Source organism: Urtica dioica, chromosome 9, assembly GCF_054948205.1.
Source record: "Urtica dioica subsp. dioica isolate 48M chromosome 9, U.dioica_male_clone48M_v1_H2, whole genome shotgun sequence".
Taxonomy (NCBI): domain Eukaryota; kingdom Viridiplantae; phylum Streptophyta; class Magnoliopsida; order Rosales; family Urticaceae; genus Urtica; species Urtica dioica.
The window spans coordinates 23034199-23054188 of record NC_142764.1 but is presented as its reverse complement, the minus strand read 5'-3'; the positions used below and the strand labels follow the sequence as shown (position 1 = coordinate 23054188).

Below are 19990 nucleotides of genomic sequence, written 5' to 3'. Positions count from 1 at the left end.
CAACACACAAAATACCAAGTAACAATCAACCAATAAAGGGTTTTTAATTTTCCTAAGAAGAATCGCATCTTCAATTTCAACTCTTTAATATTAAGAGGCTGCGGCGGGTGCTCGAGAACACGAGACCCATAAACAACCCATTTTTTTTTTGTTATTCTTTGTTTTAGTTTTATTGCTTTTATTTATTTTCGTTGTTCATTTCTCTCGTCGTCATGGACTAATCCTCGAAAATGTGATGGCTTAACTTTCTTGAATATGGTTGTGGATTCGTTACTTATTGATTTAAGTTTTTTTTTTTTTTTTGTCGTTCATCATCTTTTGTTTGATTTAATTGTGTCCTTAATGCTTGTATAAGATTAGTTACCTCGTTAATGAATTTTATGATTATTTAGCTACTCGAAAGAGAGTGAATAATCGTGCAAGTGAATTAAATCACTGTAATACATTCCTATAGACTAGAGATATAGTTAGGCTGCTACGGAGTCGTATGTACGCACCTAATCGTAAAGCTTATCGTATTTGTAGTATTTGAGGTCGAGAGAGAATTTTCCGGATATTGACATAGATTGTTAGTTACTCGAAAAAGGTCTAGCAATATTAAACGTGAGCGTGATTACAAGGATTGAATCGAAAGATAATGCGTAATTTTAGGAATCTCGGTCATAAGAAAATTTAGTGAAGTCATTGCCCTTATCTTTCATAATATGGCCCAAATATCGTGTAGTTTAGACCATTTTTTAATTACTATATAATTAGCTAAAATTACATCACAAAGTATCCAAATGGGTCATATATTTAGCTCTCTCTAAGAATGACGATAGAACTTGTTACTTTTTTAATGACTCGTTACCTGATTTAAACGGGTCGGATATTCTTCACTATAATCAAATATGTCATTATTTAAATAGGTCCAAGTACAGACAATAGAATTGTCATTCCCGGTTGCTCAATATTTGTCCCATTAATTTAAAAAATTAGTTATTTTAGTAAGAATCCCACATTGATAACTAAGAATAATATGATAGACCAATATAATTATATAATGATTACACTTGGATTCATACTTTTTTCTTTTTAGCCAATTGGCTAGAATTAATAAACAAGTAGACAATAAACATACGTTTGAACGGTATATATTTCCATAGCCTTAGGATTTACATTACTTTTTAGGATGATTAGATTTGTAGCCTAATAACTTACTTTCATTTTAAAGAAATAGTCAAATTTCATTTTATTTAAAAAATAGTTCACAATGATTGTAGTAAATTAATTAACTAAAAAATAATTTAATTTTCTGTTTAATTAATTAATTTACTGCTGGCGATTATTTTTTTTAATAAAAGTTAAACTTTAGTTAGAATTAAAAAGAGTTAAAAAAAATAGCCACTTGTAAAATAAAATTACTAAATATTTGTGTGTACATAAGCCAAAGTATTTCGTTCAATTTTACATATAACTTACTGAATTTTCCGGTAAAAGTAAAACAGTAAATTGGGTTGAAGTGAAGCGAAGTGAACCTCGTTGCTTCATCTTTGTATTTTGCCGCGGTACACAAATTACACTTTACAGTTTACACAGCATATCATCAACCGGCAAAAAAAAAGAAAAAAAAAAAAGAAAAAGGAAATGACGAGTTAATCCTCAGCTTGAGTTGACTGACACACAGACGTGAGTCTGGAAAGTTCCAGGTCCTTCTGGTCCTTTCTCTCTTCTTCTCCTTCCACACACATCCACTCTATTTCAACACCTGTCCTTGATACGAAATCCACCGAATACGAAAAAGAGAATAGACACACATATTTTTTGAGAACTCTGCAAGAAATTCAAGCTTTCGTAGATAATAGGTAAAAGAAAAACAATCGAAGAAGGAATGGGCGTGGACTACTACAAGGTATTGCAGGTGGATAAGAGCGCCAAGGACGATGATCTGAAGAAAGCGTACAGGAAGTTAGCCATGAAGTGGCATCCCGATAAGAACCCTAACAACAAGAAAGACGCCGAGGCCAAGTTTAAGCAGATCTCCGAGGCTTACGAGGTTCGGTTTTTTTTTTTTTTTTTTTTAGTGTGGATTTGATTCAGTTACGAATATCAAACTGAGTAGTGATTCCTTGAGATATCTTGTCGGTTTATGGCTTTATGCTGCTACTTGTATTCTATTCTATTCTATTCAATTAGACATTGGGAATGTTCAATTTTGACCCCCGCAGTTTAATTTTTTATTATTAATCTGGTACTGAAATTCTGACAAGCCTGAATCTTTGATGAGTGATTCTACGAGATAGCTTTGTGATTTCTGAACTTTTAAAATGAGCTTAATCAAACACATGACGATATGCGTTTTCACGAGGAATCGTAATTGTTCAATTCTGAAACGATTACCGTTTAAAATTCAGCCCTAGGGTTCTAAAAAGCCATAATCTTTCTAGCTCCTGAGCCACGAGATATTATTATTATTATTATTATTATTTAAATTTATTATTCTAGTCTCTGATCAGTGATTCTACGAGGTTGCTACCTCTTGTAAATTCGTAGCTGTTCAATTTTGAAACGAGCAATGTATAAATCAATTTTCAATTCTAGAGATTCTAAACGAAGCCGTGTAATCTTCTTTTCCAGGTCCTGAGCGATCCGCAGAAGAGAGCGATCTACGACCAGTACGGCGAAGAAGGCCTCAAAGGCCAAGTCCCGCCGCCGGACGCCGGCGGATTCCCCGGCGCCGGAAACGGAGGCGCGACGTTCTTCACGACCGGAGACGGCCCGAATGTGTTCAGATTCAACCCTCGGAACGCGGAGGACGTGTTCACGGAGTTCTTCGGGTTCTCGAGCCCCTTCGGAGGAATGGGCGGCAATGGAGGCAGAGGTGGGTCGAGATCGTTCTCCGGGATGTTCGGCGGCGGCGAAGACTTCTTTGGCGGCTCGTTCGGGGAAGGAAGAGGGATGATGAATCCGGGGCCGAGGAAGGCTCCGCCGATAGAGAACAGGCTTCCGTGTAGCTTGGAGGAGCTTTACAAAGGGACTACCAAGAAGATGAAGATCTCCAGAGAGATTTTGGATGCCAGTGGGTGAGTACTACTACAACCAACTCTTCATATTCATTATTATTATTAGCAGAATTTATGACTATTACCAAAATATTCAAAATTTCAAGTTTTAAGCTAAATAGTTAAAGTTATTCGATTGATTAGTGTTTTTTACAATACTTATGGCTTTCAAAAAACTTAATCATAGGGTTAAAAAAAATTACATTTTAGCCATTTTACAAACTTCAGACGCTATATTGCAAATTCGTGAATAAGCAATCGGTTATTTAGCTAAAACAGGGGTTTTATTACATATGTTATTTATACGATAAACAAAAAAAAAATATCCATCTAGTTGCAGAATTATAGTGTGCAATCTTTTTTCTTTTTTTTTTTTCCCTTTGTATTATATAACTGAAAATCACATTAATTGTTTCAACCAAATTTTGTATCTGGTTTCTTCAAAATTTTGATTAGATAAATGAACCAAAAAAAAAAAAAAAACTTAGTAAACAAACAAATACGGGGTTTATAATCTGCAAGGCGGTTGTGTTTGTGTTATCAATTGCCTTTTTTCACTGAACTCGGTTGGGTGTGTGTGTGTGTATGATCAGGAGGACGATACCGGTGGAAGAGATTCTGACGATAGAAGTGAAGCCGGGTTGGAAAAAGGGGACGAAAATAACGTTCCCGGAGAAAGGGAACGAGCAGCCGAACGTGATAGCGTCGGACCTGGTGTTTGTGATCGACGAGAAGCCGCACGGCACGTTCACGAGGGACGGCAACGACCTCGTCCTCACGCAGCGGGTCCCGCTGGCGGAGGCGCTGACGGGGCACACGGTCCACGTCAGCACCCTGGACGGGCGGAGCTTGACGATCCCGATCAGCTCGGTGATCCACCCGAGCTACGAGGAGGTGGTGCCCAGGGAAGGAATGCCTCTCCCGAAAGAGCCCTCGAAGAAGGGAAACTTGAGGATCAAGTTTAACGTCAAGTTCCCCACCAAGCTCACTCCAGACCAGAAGGCCGGGATCAAGAAGCTTTTGGGCTCTTGAGTGTTATCACTTATCATCAACATCTCATCTGTGAATATACAATTTTTATATGCAAGTAACGCTGGTGCTTGCTATGGCATGTTAGTTTTTAATAATGACATAAACGGGTGTACGAGTGTTTTAATTTGAATGAGTTATACTAGAAATTTTTTTTTGTTAATTATACCCTTCGTGGTGGGAGTGTTTTTTAATTTTTTATTTTATTTTAGGCAAATAGGAAGATGTTTCGAGTGTTCTCTGAAATCATGTTATGAAAGTGAAGAGCATAAATTTTATATGCGCCATTGTAAAACACTTCTCTAAAACCATTTAAAAAGAAAAAAGTTCGTATAATGCTCAAATATTCCTGTGTGCGTTGAATTTGATTATTTTAAAAAATGAGTATATTATCAGCTTGCTGGATGTCATTTATGAAAAATACTTTTTATTTTCTGCTTGCATACGAAATAAATTTTTAGAAATTAACCAGCAATAACGGTATTCTAATTTTCATTACGGTTGTTAAATTAGCAAAAATAACTTGTTTCCTAAACACCAATAAAGGCATTGCTGTTGAACTTCGAAAAAAATTGGCTAGTCCGTCGAATACAACAAAAATCCATAGAATAAATTAGGCGTAAACTTTATTGGTTACTCTTCTATTAAATAATTTCTTACATAAACTGATACAGATTAACTAGGTTAAAAAGCGCGCTTCTCCTCTTGCACTCATTCAAATCTACACTGATAAAAGTAGAGACAAAAAACTGACAACCAAAAAGCAAAGGGGATTTGCTCTCCCCACCAATTTGGCCAACTAATTAATGTGTGGCTCAGCTAAAGCCATAAATAATTTCAGTCACTGTAATCATCTTCAGAAGGGGACGAATCAAACCCTTTGTCGTGTGCCACGTGGTCATTTCCCATCCTATGGTCCGGCAACTCCTCGTCCGACTCCTCGCTCACATCGGAGTCTCTGTCTCCGACTACGTCTCTGTCTCTGTCTCTATCTCCGACTCCAACTCCGACTCCGACTCCGACTCCGACGCCGTTATCGTCATCGTCATCGTAACCGTCAACATCGTCCTCGCTCGGTCCGTCCCACTTGCTGCTGCTCGGAACCCCATTAAATCCCACCTCCCAGTTTCCTCTCCCATAAACATCCTCTTCCTCCTCTTCTTCCTCTTCCTCTTCTTGAGCGTTGTCGTCGGATTCTAATCCAACCCGTTCTTCTTCTTCCTCCTCTTCCTCTTCCTCTTCCTCTTCTTCTTCTTCTTCCTCTTCTTCCTCCTCTTCTTCGCCAGCGATGATATGGTGATCATCGTGTCTCATGGGCGACGAAGTGGTGTTCTCGTTCTCGATCTCGTCGTCCCATTCTTCTTCATCTTCCAAGTTTCTGGGGGACTCGGCGGGGCTGCTGCTCGGAGTGTCGGCCAAGGGGACCTGAAGAAGCCTCTCCTCCTCCACGGCTTTGGTCTCCGGTCGCCTTTTTCGAATCGTCCGCGGGCCCCGCGCGCCGCCTTGTTTGAGAGCGGCCCTCTGAAGGCTCAACGCTTGGCTCGCCTTGCTCGCGTTGGTCTTCTTTGCGTTTCGGCGGGATTTGGGACCCTTGTTGTCTTTCCTCCGCGACTTGCCTTTTCCGCGGCCTTGCTCGCGGCTGCCTCTCCCGCGCCCAGCGTTGTTTCGCGAGCTTTTCATTTGAGAGAGGGTTTCTTCTTTCACGTACTCGTTGTTGTAACCCATCTCGCCCAGTTCCATCTCTCTTTCGGGAGCGAATCGGGTGGATGCTTTCTGGGAATCCAAGCGCACACATCATCAGCTTTTTGCTTCTAGATTTTGTTTTGAATGAGTGGCGAGAACGGAAAAGAAAGACACTTACGATGTATTCTCCGAATGCTCGATCGTCGACGGGGTCGGGTTTCTCCTCCGGGACATACGCCACGGATGCGTCGAGCTCGAAGAGCCTGAGAGCCACCGCTGCGCTGGTATGTGGAACCCACGGAAGCATAGGAGCCGATCCCGGGTCAGAGTGGTTACTACTTGACCCCAACACCTCTTCTGTCGGCGCAAAGCGTGAACCTAGGAAGTCTCGCTTCATCACGCTCTCAAACCTTGTCAATATCTGTGACATAAACAGAGCAATGATGAATGTGAATAAATGAGAGAGAGAGTGAGAGAGAGAGAGAGAGAGAGAGAGAGAAAGAGCTGGGAACCTGTAGAAGCTGTTCACTGGTCAAGGAATCATTCAATTTCACACCCCAAGTCTTTCGGAGATCTTGGGTCCAGAAAGATTGCAGAGCCTCCGGTGGTACAGATGCCTGTAAATAAGAACACACAAAATAATGCCCAGGAGTCAAATAAAACCTTAGAAAAGTCATTAACCCATACGAATGTCAATCGTTAACTCTCGTCGATTTTCAGTATGCCTGTTACCTCGATACGAGCCAATAAGGCCTTGAGCAATCTGCTTCCGAACGGGAGTGAAGTATCTGAAAAATGGAAGTTCGCAGGAGGATCCGATTTCCTCTTCTCCTCGCACTGAACTACGTGTTGTGAAAACACAAAGTTGTTGCCAAAAGTCTGGTGGCAAGAAGAGCAATGAGAGTCCTCACAGTAAAATGGGCTGAGACAGACGTCGCAGATGTCCAACAACTCCGAACACCGCTTCGCCCTGTGTTTCATGGCCCGCAGTGCCGATGAGTTCAGGCATTCTCTCCAAACCCACTTCTGGAAATCATGGTACCTTCTCAAAGAAGCTCTCTTCTCAGTTTCGTTCCTGCCGAGTTCAATTCCGAAAGAGGAAGACGTTTCCACCGAATCCAAATCGGAATTCAAACCACAAATGGTACTCCCAGGGCTGTCGAACCTGACTGGAAAACCAGGAGGACTACATTTCGTTTCTGCAGTTTCTCTTTTCACATCGGTTGATCCTCTGTCACTCCTCCGAATGTTTTCTTTGAAGGAAGTTTCAATCTTTTGCAACATCAAGCGCAAGTGAGATTCCCTAATTCCTCGAGTGTCCAAAGACATCAAAAGAGCATCGAAGGCCTACACGCACAAGGGAATCCCGTTAATTCATAGTTCTTTTTCAATTAACAGAGATACGCTACATAACAAGAGCCATGAGTAAGGGAGAGAAAATAAAAATACCTCTTCAGTGTCAATGAGCCGCCAATTTCCACCTTCCAATTCAACAAAGACCCTGCCTGAACCAGGATCGTTTTTGGAGGCCGATGCAACAAATTGCCAGTACCGATTATGCCTGCGATCTTGACCAAGAGGAAGTGACCTATATACATACATCTCCTCGGCTCTATGGGCAATATAAGATTTCAGCTGAGAGCGCGACCTTTTCGATGCAAACGCAAATTGCTGAGTTAGAATGCTATCTGGACCGGCAGACAGATCGTGGCCAAGTGGGGTTTTTTCAGAGGGCAAGCAGTTGAGGTCAGGCTGAAGAACGGTATTCAAATCGTGGATTGGTTTTTTAGTCTCTGCAGTGCTCGGGGACATATCCGTAATTCTATTAAGAACATCAGGCAATGGGCTGTGGCTGCCCTCCGCGCCAGGCCTCGGAAACAGCATTTCGGATTTCACTCCAGCGGAAGATGAAAAATCATATCTTATTACACTCTCTTCCTTCAGACGTATCTTATCAAGCTGCGCTTCTGTCCACATTTGTTTCTTAAGGGAATTCGCTGCTTCCAAACGATCCTGTCAGAACACGGATGTCAAATTCACCAACTGAATTTCCACAAAAACAAAATAATAAAAATAGATGAATATATTTGAGTACCTCGAGGACAAGGCGGACTGAGTTTCCTTCATTTGCAATGCCAACTAAGCGGACAAGGGCATTAAGACGTTCCTCTACGCTGAGATCAGAATAATCCCCTTCTGTGAGCCCTTGAATCCACGATTCGCCTGATTTGCTCTCATCGATCTCCATATTCTCTTCATCGGGATAGCTGCTTATTGTTGTGTTTGTGTTCTCAAGAGCCGCAAATTGGTCCGAAGTCACAACTGGAAAGCTGACATCCTTGCCGACGCCACTCAACGCGACAGATGAATCTTTATCGAACTCATTATGCAGATCTAGTGCCATCGCATCGTTGCTTAGATTCTCCTTTACACTTCCTTCAATGTAGTTTTCAGCAACTGTGGTCGGCCTAGAGGGAGTGGCTAAATCATCGACTTCAGGGTCCTCATCGACATCGTCGCATTCTGAGTCATCGTCTCTTTCGACATCATCAGCATCTTCGGCAGCCAAGAACCCGTTTTCGAACACTTGAACTTTTTTTCTGGCAGCTGAAAGTATGGCCTCGGCATCGCCGGGATCTTTTCTGTAAGCAGCTCGTACGCGATACGTCGAAGGAGCGATTCTCTCAAACAGTTTGGCGTCCCTTGTCAACGCCACAGAAATTGAAGCCTCTGGAGTCTTGCTAGTTGTCAGATCTCTCAGTCCAGATTTCTAATCACAGTTGAAAGAAGAAGATTAACAGGTGTGAGTTAATATCAGTAGCGAAGCTCTAGTTAATGAATCAAGAGGGATATTCAATAAAAACAATTCACTCTTCTGCATGAACGAATTTCTAGCTTTTTTTTTTACCTGAATCTTTTCAGCAAGATCCAACACTGTCAATCCCTTGCTTCCCTCCAGTGAAAGAACATGGAATGCTGCGAATTTGACCGTGCCAGGTGTCAATCGATGCCTTGATTTTCGTGGATTTAATAAACCTTTTTCTTGCATTACAGTGAATGCATTTTCAGCAGCAGATCCACTGCGGAGAGTAGAAATTACATCTTCACAGCTCTTTCCCTAGTTCATGACATCATGAAAAATGATAAGCAAAGGGGAACAGGAAAGAGACACAGATATAATATCTTAAGTTAATGGACGAATGATCCAACTTGAAAATGCGTGCCTCGAAAAAGACATGCTTAAATGTAGAAATACTAAACTTTGTTGGTGACAGATTTTAAGTTTGCATTTGCTTCTACTTCTTTAAGCAAACAACTGTATTTTGTCATGGCAAACTCAGATAACTTATTTGCATAACAAATTAAAGTACAAATAAAGGGTTCCAAATGAAAAAAATAATAATATTAAATAAATAAGCAAACCTCATCAATATTATCACGCGAATATGGCCATGTCATACTCCTTTTCTTCAGCCGCGGCCCAAATCCTGCCGACAATGCTAATTGCCGGAATACTTCCGGCCATGTCAACGGATTTAAGAGGCGTTGCCAGTTACATATGTCAAAGCCCCACGTATATGCCTGGAATATAAGTATAGCATCAATCAACAACGGAACACGTTTGGAGGCATTGGGAATAAAGGAAATGTCAAGAAAACAGTTATTTTGATCAATGCACAAGATTAAATTTTACCCCTTCAACAATCTCTGGATGTCCGCCACCCGGATTAGCAGCTCCGTTTTGGTTCATTCCCAATCCACTGGGTGTTCTTGCTACATCTTCAATATCTTTTATAATCAGCTTCAGAAGAGCAACGTGAATTTCTCCCAACAGCCTTGAATCCTGACACCACCACATACAGTGTGAGTAACAGTCGTTAAACTGAATGATACAGATATATCAAGACAATAAGCTTACATAGTCGTGAAATGCTTGAACAAACTCATCAAGAGTAAATGGCCACAGCTCGAGAACGTCGGCAAAAGTAATCAGAAATCTCCATACCTGCAAATGGCAAAAACCAATATTAAACTAACTGTGTATGTTTAACTATTGACAATAGCTTGAAACAGATTATGAACAGTGACTAAATATAAAACAGGACCACGGATCAGAGGTGCAGGTGAACATCACTCACTAATGCCGATGATATCACATTAAATGTTAATGATTTAAAAAACAAGTATTCTCAGCTAAAACAGAGGAGAAACATATGGACGCACCATGAAAAGGTTGCCGATATTCTCCTCTGAATGGTTCCACGGCTGAATTGAAAAAGGCCTTTTCAATTGAACAGACTTGGGCGGGAAAGCACCGAGGAAATCTGAGCACAAAGACAGTAAAATCAGACAGGTGCCAAAAGAACATGAAACAATGATGGCTAAAAGATTTAGATCCGATAGAGAGATCAAGCCTTTGTTGAAGTAGTCATATGAGTAGCCAGTAAGGGAAGCATACTTTTGAACGATTCAAGACTTTGCATGGTTTCGTGATCGAGAGCGATAATTGACGGCAAGCCCTTCCTCACAGCCGCCATTTCCATCAGCTCAAGTTGTTCATCCTCAATCAATTCCATCGACTCTCGAGCAATTCTGCGAGCGGTAGCTTTTTCAATGGCAGCTTTGCGTCTCACTTCCTCCCTCTCTCTGCGAAGCTCTTCTTTGATTTTTCTTTTCTCCGCCTTCAAGGACACACCAGGGGAGAAAAGGAATATAAACATCTTGGAAGAGATACAACTAATAATCATCAACCGAAAACATCGAAGACAAAACTTACTCTTAAACATTCTTTTTGCAGAAATTTTTCCCTTCGCTCTATTTCACGCCTTTGTTCACGTTTCACTCTCTCCTCCTCGCGCTGTTTCTCACGCATCAACCTCTCTTCTTCCTTCCGCCTTTCACGGTCTAGTCTTTCCCCTTCTTTCCTCATTCGTTCCTCGTGCTTTTGAAGTGGAAATTTCATATATTAGAATGAATAGAACTTCATCCAATCTTAAAAAGGCAGAGAATAGCTAAACACAAGTGCATATATACAAACCTTTCGCCTGAGGATATCTTGTTTCTCAAGCTCTTTACGAACTCGTAGCTCATGAGCTTCAGCTTCTCTCGCAATTCTAGCTTCTTCGTTCTACATAAAAACGTAAATATTATGAAACTAGTCCATGAGTAAAAAAAAAAAAAAAAAAAGGATTAAATTATAGACGAACAAATTATTTTCTAAAAACTCTGCATCTTACCTTGCGCTTCCTCTCCATCCTCAATAAAGTGTCGTTTGAATAGACTTGCCCTTCAGCCACCATATACGAATTCTCCGGAGAAATGATCGGGTGTTCGCTGATCTGCGGGCTTGCTCTGACATTCGCAAAAGAGTGGTCCTTTTGTGGGACACTATTAGCATCCAATGGCAATGCTGAAAAGGCAACTCCTTGCTTTTCCGGCTGAGACACACGGACACGAGCGGAATGGCTTTGCGTCCTCGGTAACTGCTCGCTTCCCATTGCAAGTATCCTTGTCGTGGGACCATCGAGCGCAGGACTGTGATGAGATTGGGAAACCAAACCATATGCATTGCTACGAGCACTGGGCGCTTCTTGAAGGAATGGATATTCGAGCATAGCTCTCTGAGAAGCCTGAGAGGTAATCCACGTCACTTAAATCAGCTTAAGAACATGAGTAGAGCGTAAGGCAAAAGCATTTCATAAGACACAGAGAGAGAGAGAGAGAGATACGATACGCACTTTGTTTGCTCTTGCCTCGTGCCGATCATATGACTTGTGCTCAAAACGATTTCCAGACCTTTTATGATGCTCTGGCGCGGCTGATTCACAAAAAGTTTTTTTTTTTTCCAGGAATTAGTAAATTTAATCTGCAGAAATGCATGAAACTTACATGTGGAAGGGGAAAATTGATGGCGCATCTCACACATAGTTAACACAAGCTCTTATCACATTTAACAAGAGTGAAAAGCCTAGAACTTTGTATGTGATATGCGATGACGGTATCCAAGCATCCTAATTTGGAAAGTAACCAAGTTTCTCTTCCTACTTAGTCTACTTAGAAAGTAACCAACATGCTAAAATGTACTAAACTATGCATTCAGCTAATGAATTTTGTGGTTTATCCTGAAACTCCCAGTAGATTTTCCTGGAGCTAAATCACTCAACCGAATACTATGTTTCCTGTACTAAGACTATGCATGACACACGAGTACATTTAAACTGTAAAAACAAAAGTTACTATAAATTTTTTTTTTTCACGCACACTTCTACTAACGGCAGTAAATAAATCGTATACCTAATGGTGCGCCAAAGGCATCGGGCGGGAGAGGATCAAACTCTACCCCGAGAACGGGCCCGTCCTCCCTGAGAGGCTCCCCCAATTGGGCCTCTACGATGGTGATCGCTCTCTCCATAATCGACGGCCTCGCCGGCGGCGGCGGCGGCGTCAGAAGCGGGAGCGGGAGCGGCTCGTAATATCTCCTCCCCGCCGGAGGCATATCGTCCGAGTATCGACCGCCGGCCATAACGTTCCGAAACTCGTTGGGGCCAAAGGGGCTCGAGCCCGAGCCCGAGCCTGACCCGTAGTCGCTGCCGGGCCCCGCGCTGGGCGGCCCGACCCTCAGCTCGTGGACAGGGGAAGACTCCGGCAACTGCGCCGCCGGAGCCAGCTTTCGCTGCTTTTTGGTGGGCCCGCCGTCCTTTTTGTCCTTCAGCCTTCTGTGGCAGAACCACATCTGCAATTGCCTATCGGAGAGCCCGAGTTTCTCCGAAAGGTCGGCTCGGATCGACTCCGACGGGTAAGCATCCACTGATCATGAACAAAAATTAGATTTTTATAACCAAACAACAGCAAAAAAAAAAAAAAAAAAAAGAGTTGAAAACCAAAACATTGCCAAAATCAGAGCTTATACTTACAGACGTAAGCTTTTTCTAGGGTTTCAAGCTGGAATGGCGTCTTCATCTGGCGCTTGGGCTTGCTCTGTCCTTCATTGGAATTATTGTGATGAACAGCCTTGATACCTCCACTGTTGTTCATATCACCGTCGTCCTTGTCGCGATTCTCTCCTTCGGAACCGCCCTCCATTGAAGCCGGCGATCGGAATTAGCGAGATCCGAGCAGCGATTCGTCGTCGAGCTCCAGAATTTTTCTCGATCCCTCAGATGAGAGGACGAGAAAACTAGGGTTTGAGGAAGAACAAACGAAGAAAAGAATCTGATTTTTCGGGTCCTTGTGTTTGGGGTTCTTGAAAGTCTTTGCCTTTTATCAAAAACATCGTAATAGTCAAGGAATGGAAAGACAAAAAGAGGCGTAGTTTATCACAATTCACTAACAACAACAACGAAGATAATTAATGCGAAAATAAGGAATTTTTCTTTTTCGATTGGTATGAAAGAAAGAACGAATGATAATAATATTTCTAAATAATAATAGTTGTAAATGAAAATAATAATAATAAATGAATAGAGAAAGGGGAACTAATTCATCAACGAGAACAATCCAACAGTTCCTCTTCGATCTAATCCCACCTTCCATAATTTTAATTTCTATTTCAATTTCTTTTTGTTTTCTGATTTTATTATCCTTGCTTGTTTTACTTTATTGAGTTATAAATGAGTGTTTGTGATATCATCATAGTGTGTCGAACTTGTCCTTGTTGATGTGGCTTAGAATTTAGAAATCAAATGTTATGTAAGAAACAAGAGATTGATAATTTGGGTCTTTTTTTTATTTTGTTCTTATTATTCCTTCAGCTCCAGCTCATAGGTTCCTCAAGGAGTCAAGGGTAAATATGTGTTCATGTTTGTTTCTATTTTCGACGAACTTTTTTCCCTTTTTATTTTATTATTATTATTATTATTATTAATCTTAAGGTTCGTCTTTGTTATTTCTCTTTTTTTCTATTTCTTTTTCAGATTTTGGACATTTCTTCAAAATGCGATGATAATTACGTCTCTGTTTCAGAAGCCTTATTGTTTGTGATTTTGGGTTCTTTGGGATCTTGCGGTGCGAGAATCGAGTAAGCGTTTCTAGTTTGTGTTGTTTGTGGGCTGGTGGGCCCCACTAATTGGGCTGGCTGTCTGTTTTGGAAGGAGAAGCTGGTTTAGGAAGGAAAAATAATAGTAAATTACAAATTAATACTCCTAGTTTTTCAAAAACATAAATTAAAGCAATTTCTCCTTAACTTTGCTCCGTACCCCCTCAATTTTAAATTTTCACACAAATTTCTAACTCTGGTTCGGTTAAAGTATTATCCTCTCCTTTCCGTCAAAAATATTTCGTTATGCTTCATATTTTGAACATGTGACTCTCACATGTTCAATATTTAAGGACAAATTAATAATCTTGCTAAAATAAATAAATAAACAATTATTTTTAAAATAGATAAAATAAAATAGAAAGAAAAAATCAATAGGATCCAAATCATTATTCCAACTTCTTCTTCATTCGGCCAGAAAAGAGGCAGTTTGGTTGAAAAAGTCCGAGCCCTCTCTGGTGTCCAACAAACACCATTCTAAGAAGAGCTCGTCCATGAACTCCATATCAATGGCCCAATCTGATGGAACTCCAAACATAACCACCTGTGATAATCTCAATTTGGGGATTTTATGTTCAGAGCAGAAGAGGCATTTAAAAAAAATGGAAGAGGGTTGCAGCGAGGGCGGTGCGGTGGTGGTTGACGACGAGGGTGACGATGGTCATGCTCTTGTGTATTGTTTTTATTTTCTTCTGGTTGTGTTGTTAAAATGCTTGAAGCGTGTGAAAAGAGAGAGAGAGAGAGAGAGAGAGAGAGAGAGAGAGAGAGAGAGAGAGAGATACCAAACAAAACCTAAGTTTTTTTTTGCATATTAATATTGTAAGTTATAAAAATGACTTTCATAGAAGGCTCGCATGACTAAAACATGCAGTTTTGATAGATGATGGATGGTAACTGTTTGACGGAAGGGCCGAAAATCGAGCAAAATCAGAGTTCAAATCATTTTTTTAAAATTTTGAAATGAATGGACACATTGTTATCGAGACAAGAGTCTAGGGGGAATCGTTGTAATTTATCCTTTTTTCCAATTTAAAACTAGTAGCAAGCAACAATAAAGAGTTAAAATGGGATTTACAACGTGGCAAACATTTATCTATAATTATAAAATAGGGTAATAACAGTATTAATAGTTATATATTTTATTGTTTTCATATTTATGTACATCTTCATTTTTTTTTGTGTAAACAGATACATAATGTTATTTTTTTAGAAGTCGTATATTGGTCAAAATTACATGATATATTAACAGTGGAAGCGCAAAGTAGCACTATTAGCCAAGATTACATGATTTTATGATAAACCTTAAAGAGACATGCATAAGTCCATGGGGCTTAAACCCAGGAACTTTCATACAAGGTATATAGGTATGTGTGGGAACATAATGTTTTTAGTTGTATCTTTATAATTAAGATTGTTAATATGCAATAAACAATTTAAAATGAGTTCGTAAATACTAAATATTCGTGTGTTCATATTAAAATACTTAGTTTATATTTTTAGCGGCGCAAATATTAAATTTTAATTTTATATTAAATTTAAAATTCAGTAAAGTCTAAGCTCGATCCAATTCCAACATGGTGCTGGTGTTGGATGCTCGGGCGAAGATAACTCATCGCCGTTGAGAATATCCCTTAATCACATTATCAAAAATAATTTATTTGATTAAATATCACTTCTATGTCACTAATAGACAATATTTTTATAAAATACTTCAATGTGTGCAACTTTAAAAATTGCCCAATATTATATTACTTTATAGTGTTTTATTTTTAAAAAAAAATTAATTTCACTTTACAATTATTTATGTATAAAATAGTAGTGAGCATTGGTGTCTTGTATGAACATAATTATTTTAGTGATTATAAAGCTCTAAGCTACCCACAATGCAATAGTCCTTCACCGAAACTCTACTTAAGCATAAACACGAGTAAAATTGCTCTACTCAATTTAAAAAAGGATGATGTAGCTAAATAGTCAATTTAAAGTTATGCATTTGCAAAATAGCCAAAGTTTGTCTTCAATGAGTGAAATAGCCAAAATGTGCAGTAATCTGATTAAAAAAAATAATAATAATTGACCCCAAGATTAATCGTAAAATTTTTTAATTGATTGTCATAAAAATTTTGAAAACGTAAGTTTGACTACTTTGCTAAAAAGTTGAAACTTTGGCTATTTTACTAATCAATAAGTTTCAAATGGCTATTTTATACCCTTTTTCCTTTAAAAAAAAAAAAAAAAAAGAAGGTGCATATGGTGTTCCAAGCTACCCACAAGCCTGAGGAAGGCCGATCATTTAACGTAACAATTATCATCACTTAAGTTTCATTGTTAATTTACATTACTTTTTCTTTTATGTAAAATTCAATAACTAACAATTAACTTATTGCTTTGCTTTCACGCATAATTCGAAGATTTCTACACGATACCTCAATGTTAAAGCTCGAATAATTGCATCATGAACAATCCACATACTAATAAAACATTGCATTGATCCTCTCAAGGCTTATATTATTCTCAGTCAACATGACATCACCACAGATTATCTGTTGTTCGTACCTTGAATCAGATAAAATTAAATGGACATATGAGAAGAAGAAGAAGAAAAAAATACAACATAGAAAAAGAGGAAAACGAAAAACAAAAGAATAAAGAAAGGGACAATGCAGATATGAAAGATACAAATGTCTTTTGATTTTAGCTTATAACATTTTCAAGCAAAGACTCCACAGCATATTCTTTTCTTTCTCAGGCAGACTTCATTTGCTGAGAGGAACAAAAAAAAAGAGCAAGGCAAATTAAGTACACCAATAATTAATTAGAAATATGGAATGATATTTGCATTAACTTTGTAACAAAAAGATCTGCGTAATAAATTAAAAAGACTCACCCGTTTCTCTTCTTCCATTTTGGCCTTGATGAGCGAGTAAATCGCAACTCCAGCGATCGCAATTCCTGTTCCGATTCCAGTCTGGGTCGATATCTTGTTGCCTGCGAGGGGAGATTTGTTTTGTGATTAAACGACGATGAGACAATAATATTTTACTAATTAATTAGCCTTAACTTAAGGAAGGACTATAAGTTGAGTTGTGTAAGGGAAATTGAATTAATTACCAAAGATAATGATTGAGAAACCGATGACGAAGACGCGCTTCAAGACGTTGCCAACGGCGTGCGTGAGAGGCGCTACCCTCTCCAAGGTATTGGTCGCCAACTAATCACCACAATTTTATATATTAAAACGCACACTAATCACCAAATTCCACAACATTTATTTTAAGAAAATTGATTTGGCATGTACACTTGGGTGTCACTTGTATTAGAATGATCAGCGCAACATTGTCAAATTAGCACTATACCTGATTGTAGAGGTGATAAAACATTCCGACCCAGAAGAGATCGGAGACGAACTTGACAAGCCCTACTTTTGCGATCGCGTCGTTAAAACCGTGTTTGAGAAGTTGCGGTCCCTCTATCTGGAAATTTGTCAAGACAAGATTAAAATAATTTTTTTTTGCACAAAGTTATAATTTTGAAGGGTATTATGATATGTACTCACAAGGATGGCTGGTGGAATGCAGACAAATAGAGCAATGATTGAGATATAGGCGTACACATTTGTACTGTCCATGTCAGTCTGATGATCATACGATATAATATTAAAAAAAAAAAGATTAATATTTGACTATCCATATGAGTGGTTTATTTGATTTGATGATTGACCATGGCTTTCTTGGAGTAGAGACTCCTGTAGGTGAAGGAGATATTGGAGATCATAGCGCTTATGAATCCCAGCCAGTTGAATGACAGCTCGGTCAGTGATGCCATGGCTACACCTGCATTATTATAGTTTTGGAAGAATTAATAAAAATGAAATCTACAAAAAAAAAAAAAAAAAAAAAAGCAACACATAGTGTTGTAAGTAAATAAATAAATAAACAGCCGTTACCAAGAACAACAGGAGCCAGAGAGAGCCATAGAGTGATTGGGATAGGTTGTCCGAGAATGAATTGAGAAGCAGAAGCATTGAAGAATGGCTCAAGAGCTGTTACAAATCACAATCACACATAAACAATATGAATTGATACATGTCTTGAAGATATTATATGTTTTTTTATTTATGTATATTTACCTTTGATTGTGTGAGTGAAGGACACGGCAACGGCTGCGAAGGAGACGTTGCTGGTGACGTGGCCGAGGGCGTGGCACAACGCCACCGGTACAAGCAGCTTCAGCAGGTTTGAGTCAATGGGCTACACCATAATATAAATTTGATTATCTAAATGTAAACATGTGAACAAAGCATACTAATAATTTAGCGATCTCAATATAAATATTACCAAAATTCATGTCACTTTATCAAAATCAACAAAAATTTAAAATTTGAAAATTTTACTATTGAAATCGGGAAAGAAAATTAATTTCATACAAAAATATCATGTGTGACCGTTTCCTTAATTCTATTATTGAAATGTTAACGAAATACTTTGTGACCGGACTGTCACAAAATTTTGTATTTCGTGACTGATTTGTCACGATATTATGAAAAATATTAAGTCAAATTTTAAGTTTTTTATTGATTTAGTGAATAGATATGAGTTTAATAATATTTGTTTCGAAATTTCAATATTTTATTTATTAATTAATTTTTTTTGGGGGGGCTAGGAAATGAAATTGAATCTCTCGAAATGCTCTCATCAATGTCATCATGCATAGCGGAGCATTAAAATTTTGAGAGTTTTAGACCATCACCTACCTAGTATTGTTGTTGACCATTAAGTTTTGTGGGACTATTGAGCTGGGCTTTTCTTTATTACGTAAAATGAATTACGCTTTTAAAAAAGGCCCACTTACCGCGCGCTTGGGAAGGCCCACAGTCCAGCTGAAGAGACAATACACCACTCCCACGAACAAGTGCACAACAGACACAAAGCTGTAATACCCAAATTCACGTTAGCTTCTATCAAATCATATCAAAATCATTCCATAATGAGTATTCAATGCCATATATACAAAGACTTACTATGGATACGGGAAGTAGTTATAAATCTTCTTGTTGAGGATGTTGAATATCACGTTCAAGAAATACCTACACAGTTTCACCAAACCCTATGTATATATATATAATCCTCAATACGTAAACACAATAGAAACCCAAATAATAATAATAATACTAACCACATGAAGAAGAAGAATCCAGTCACGAGCATTGGATACTTTTTCAGAAACCCTACCTTGGCTTCTCTGCAAAAGAACAAAAAAAAAAAAAAAAAAAACAGAAATGAGAACAATAGCGGAGAGACCAATCGGGGACGAGTCAGAACGGAGGAGACGGACCTCACCCGGCGGAATCGCCCCCGGGGGCGGGAGACGACGCGGCGGCGGAGCACGGCCGGAGAATGTCCCTCGACGGCCTCGCAGCGGTCAGCGCCGGCGAGAATCCGGCGGAGGTTTCGAGGAGCAGAGCTGGCCGGAGCTGCCTCCCCCAGATGACGTTGCCGCCCTCGCCGATGGGCCTGACCGAGCATGCGCCGCCGGGACGCCTCAGGCGGAGAGCCGGAGGCGCGGCGGCGAAGGCATTGGTGGCGGCGCGTGAGAGCAAGCGCGACTCCATGTTCGTCTATGGCTGTGTAACGTTTTGGTTCTCTTCTCTCCGGGTTTTGTGAACTCACTATAAACTGTACTCTTGATATTTCGGTTTGAGAGGCGTTACTTGCTTTTTGTTTTTATCCGAGCGGTTTTGTTACCGTGAGACGCGGTACATGGAAACAGAGGTGCAACTACGACTGAGATTGTTGATTTCGTTCCTTGTTTATTTTTTGCTTCAATCTGGAAAAACCAGCAACAATATATATATATATATATATATATATATATATATATATATATATATATATATTATTATAGGGAAAATAACACATTTATACCCTGTGTTTTAGTGAAATGTCGAGTTTAACCTTCGGTTTTCAAAAATGTCGAGTTCATACCATCTGTTTAACTAAAATGACGAAATTATACCCTCTGTTTAACTAAAATGACGAAATTATACACTGAAATAGACAACAGTGTCACGAATATTCTTTTTATTGATTTTTCATTGACGTTGACTATAATATTTATATATAAACACCAATTATCTTTATTCATTCGCGCCATATATGTAATTTATTTAAAAACTAAAAAATAAACAACAGTCTCTTAATCG

General features: G+C 39.2%; 3 protein-coding genes across 4 annotated transcripts; 1 reads left to right on the top strand and 2 right to left on the bottom strand.

Moving 5' to 3' along the window:
* Nucleotides 1-1688: 1688 nt before the first annotated feature.
* On the top strand, nucleotides 1689-4233 carry LOC149385905 (uncharacterized). Its single transcript, XM_089625567.1, has 3 exons — nucleotides 1689-2035; nucleotides 2617-3062; nucleotides 3635-4233. The coding sequence occupies exons 1-3, from the start codon at nucleotides 1871-1873 to the stop codon at nucleotides 4071-4073; spliced, it is 1050 nt and encodes a 349-aa protein (XP_089481693.1). The 5' UTR covers nucleotides 1689-1870; the 3' UTR covers nucleotides 4074-4233.
* Nucleotides 4234-4674: 441 nt separating this feature from the next.
* LOC149385904 (homeobox-1) lies at nucleotides 4675-13227 on the bottom strand. Its single transcript, XM_089627028.1, has 18 exons — nucleotides 12668-13227; nucleotides 12048-12560; nucleotides 11492-11571; nucleotides 10991-11383; nucleotides 10792-10881; nucleotides 10531-10695; nucleotides 10213-10435; nucleotides 9978-10078; nucleotides 9673-9759; nucleotides 9448-9597; nucleotides 9177-9335; nucleotides 8662-8871; nucleotides 7849-8523; nucleotides 7203-7766; nucleotides 6486-7100; nucleotides 6266-6370; nucleotides 5932-6174; nucleotides 4675-5843 (listed from the first exon to the last, which is right to left on the bottom strand). Exons 1-18 carry the CDS (start codon nucleotides 12834-12836, stop codon nucleotides 4908-4910), a joined length of 5478 nt encoding a protein of 1825 aa, XP_089483154.1. The 5' UTR covers nucleotides 12837-13227; the 3' UTR covers nucleotides 4675-4907.
* A 3026-nt stretch (nucleotides 13228-16253) lies between these two features.
* On the bottom strand, nucleotides 16254-19499 carry APE2 (Glucose-6-phosphate/phosphate translocator-like protein). 2 transcript variants are annotated; one of them, XM_089625599.1, is made up of 12 exons: nucleotides 19128-19499; nucleotides 18964-19029; nucleotides 18809-18874; nucleotides 18640-18718; nucleotides 17918-18038; nucleotides 17735-17830; nucleotides 17509-17621; nucleotides 17345-17422; nucleotides 17145-17261; nucleotides 16900-16999; nucleotides 16676-16776; nucleotides 16254-16551 (listed from the first exon to the last, which is right to left on the bottom strand). In XM_089625599.1, the coding sequence occupies exons 1-12, from the start codon at nucleotides 19397-19399 to the stop codon at nucleotides 16534-16536; spliced, it is 1227 nt and encodes a 408-aa protein (XP_089481725.1). In that variant the 5' UTR covers nucleotides 19400-19499; the 3' UTR covers nucleotides 16254-16533. The 2 variants fall into 2 exon arrangements, with proteins under 2 accessions (XP_089481725.1, XP_089481727.1); XM_089625601.1 differs by having other exon boundaries at nucleotides 19123-19463.
* Nucleotides 19500-19990: the final 491 nt, after the last annotated feature.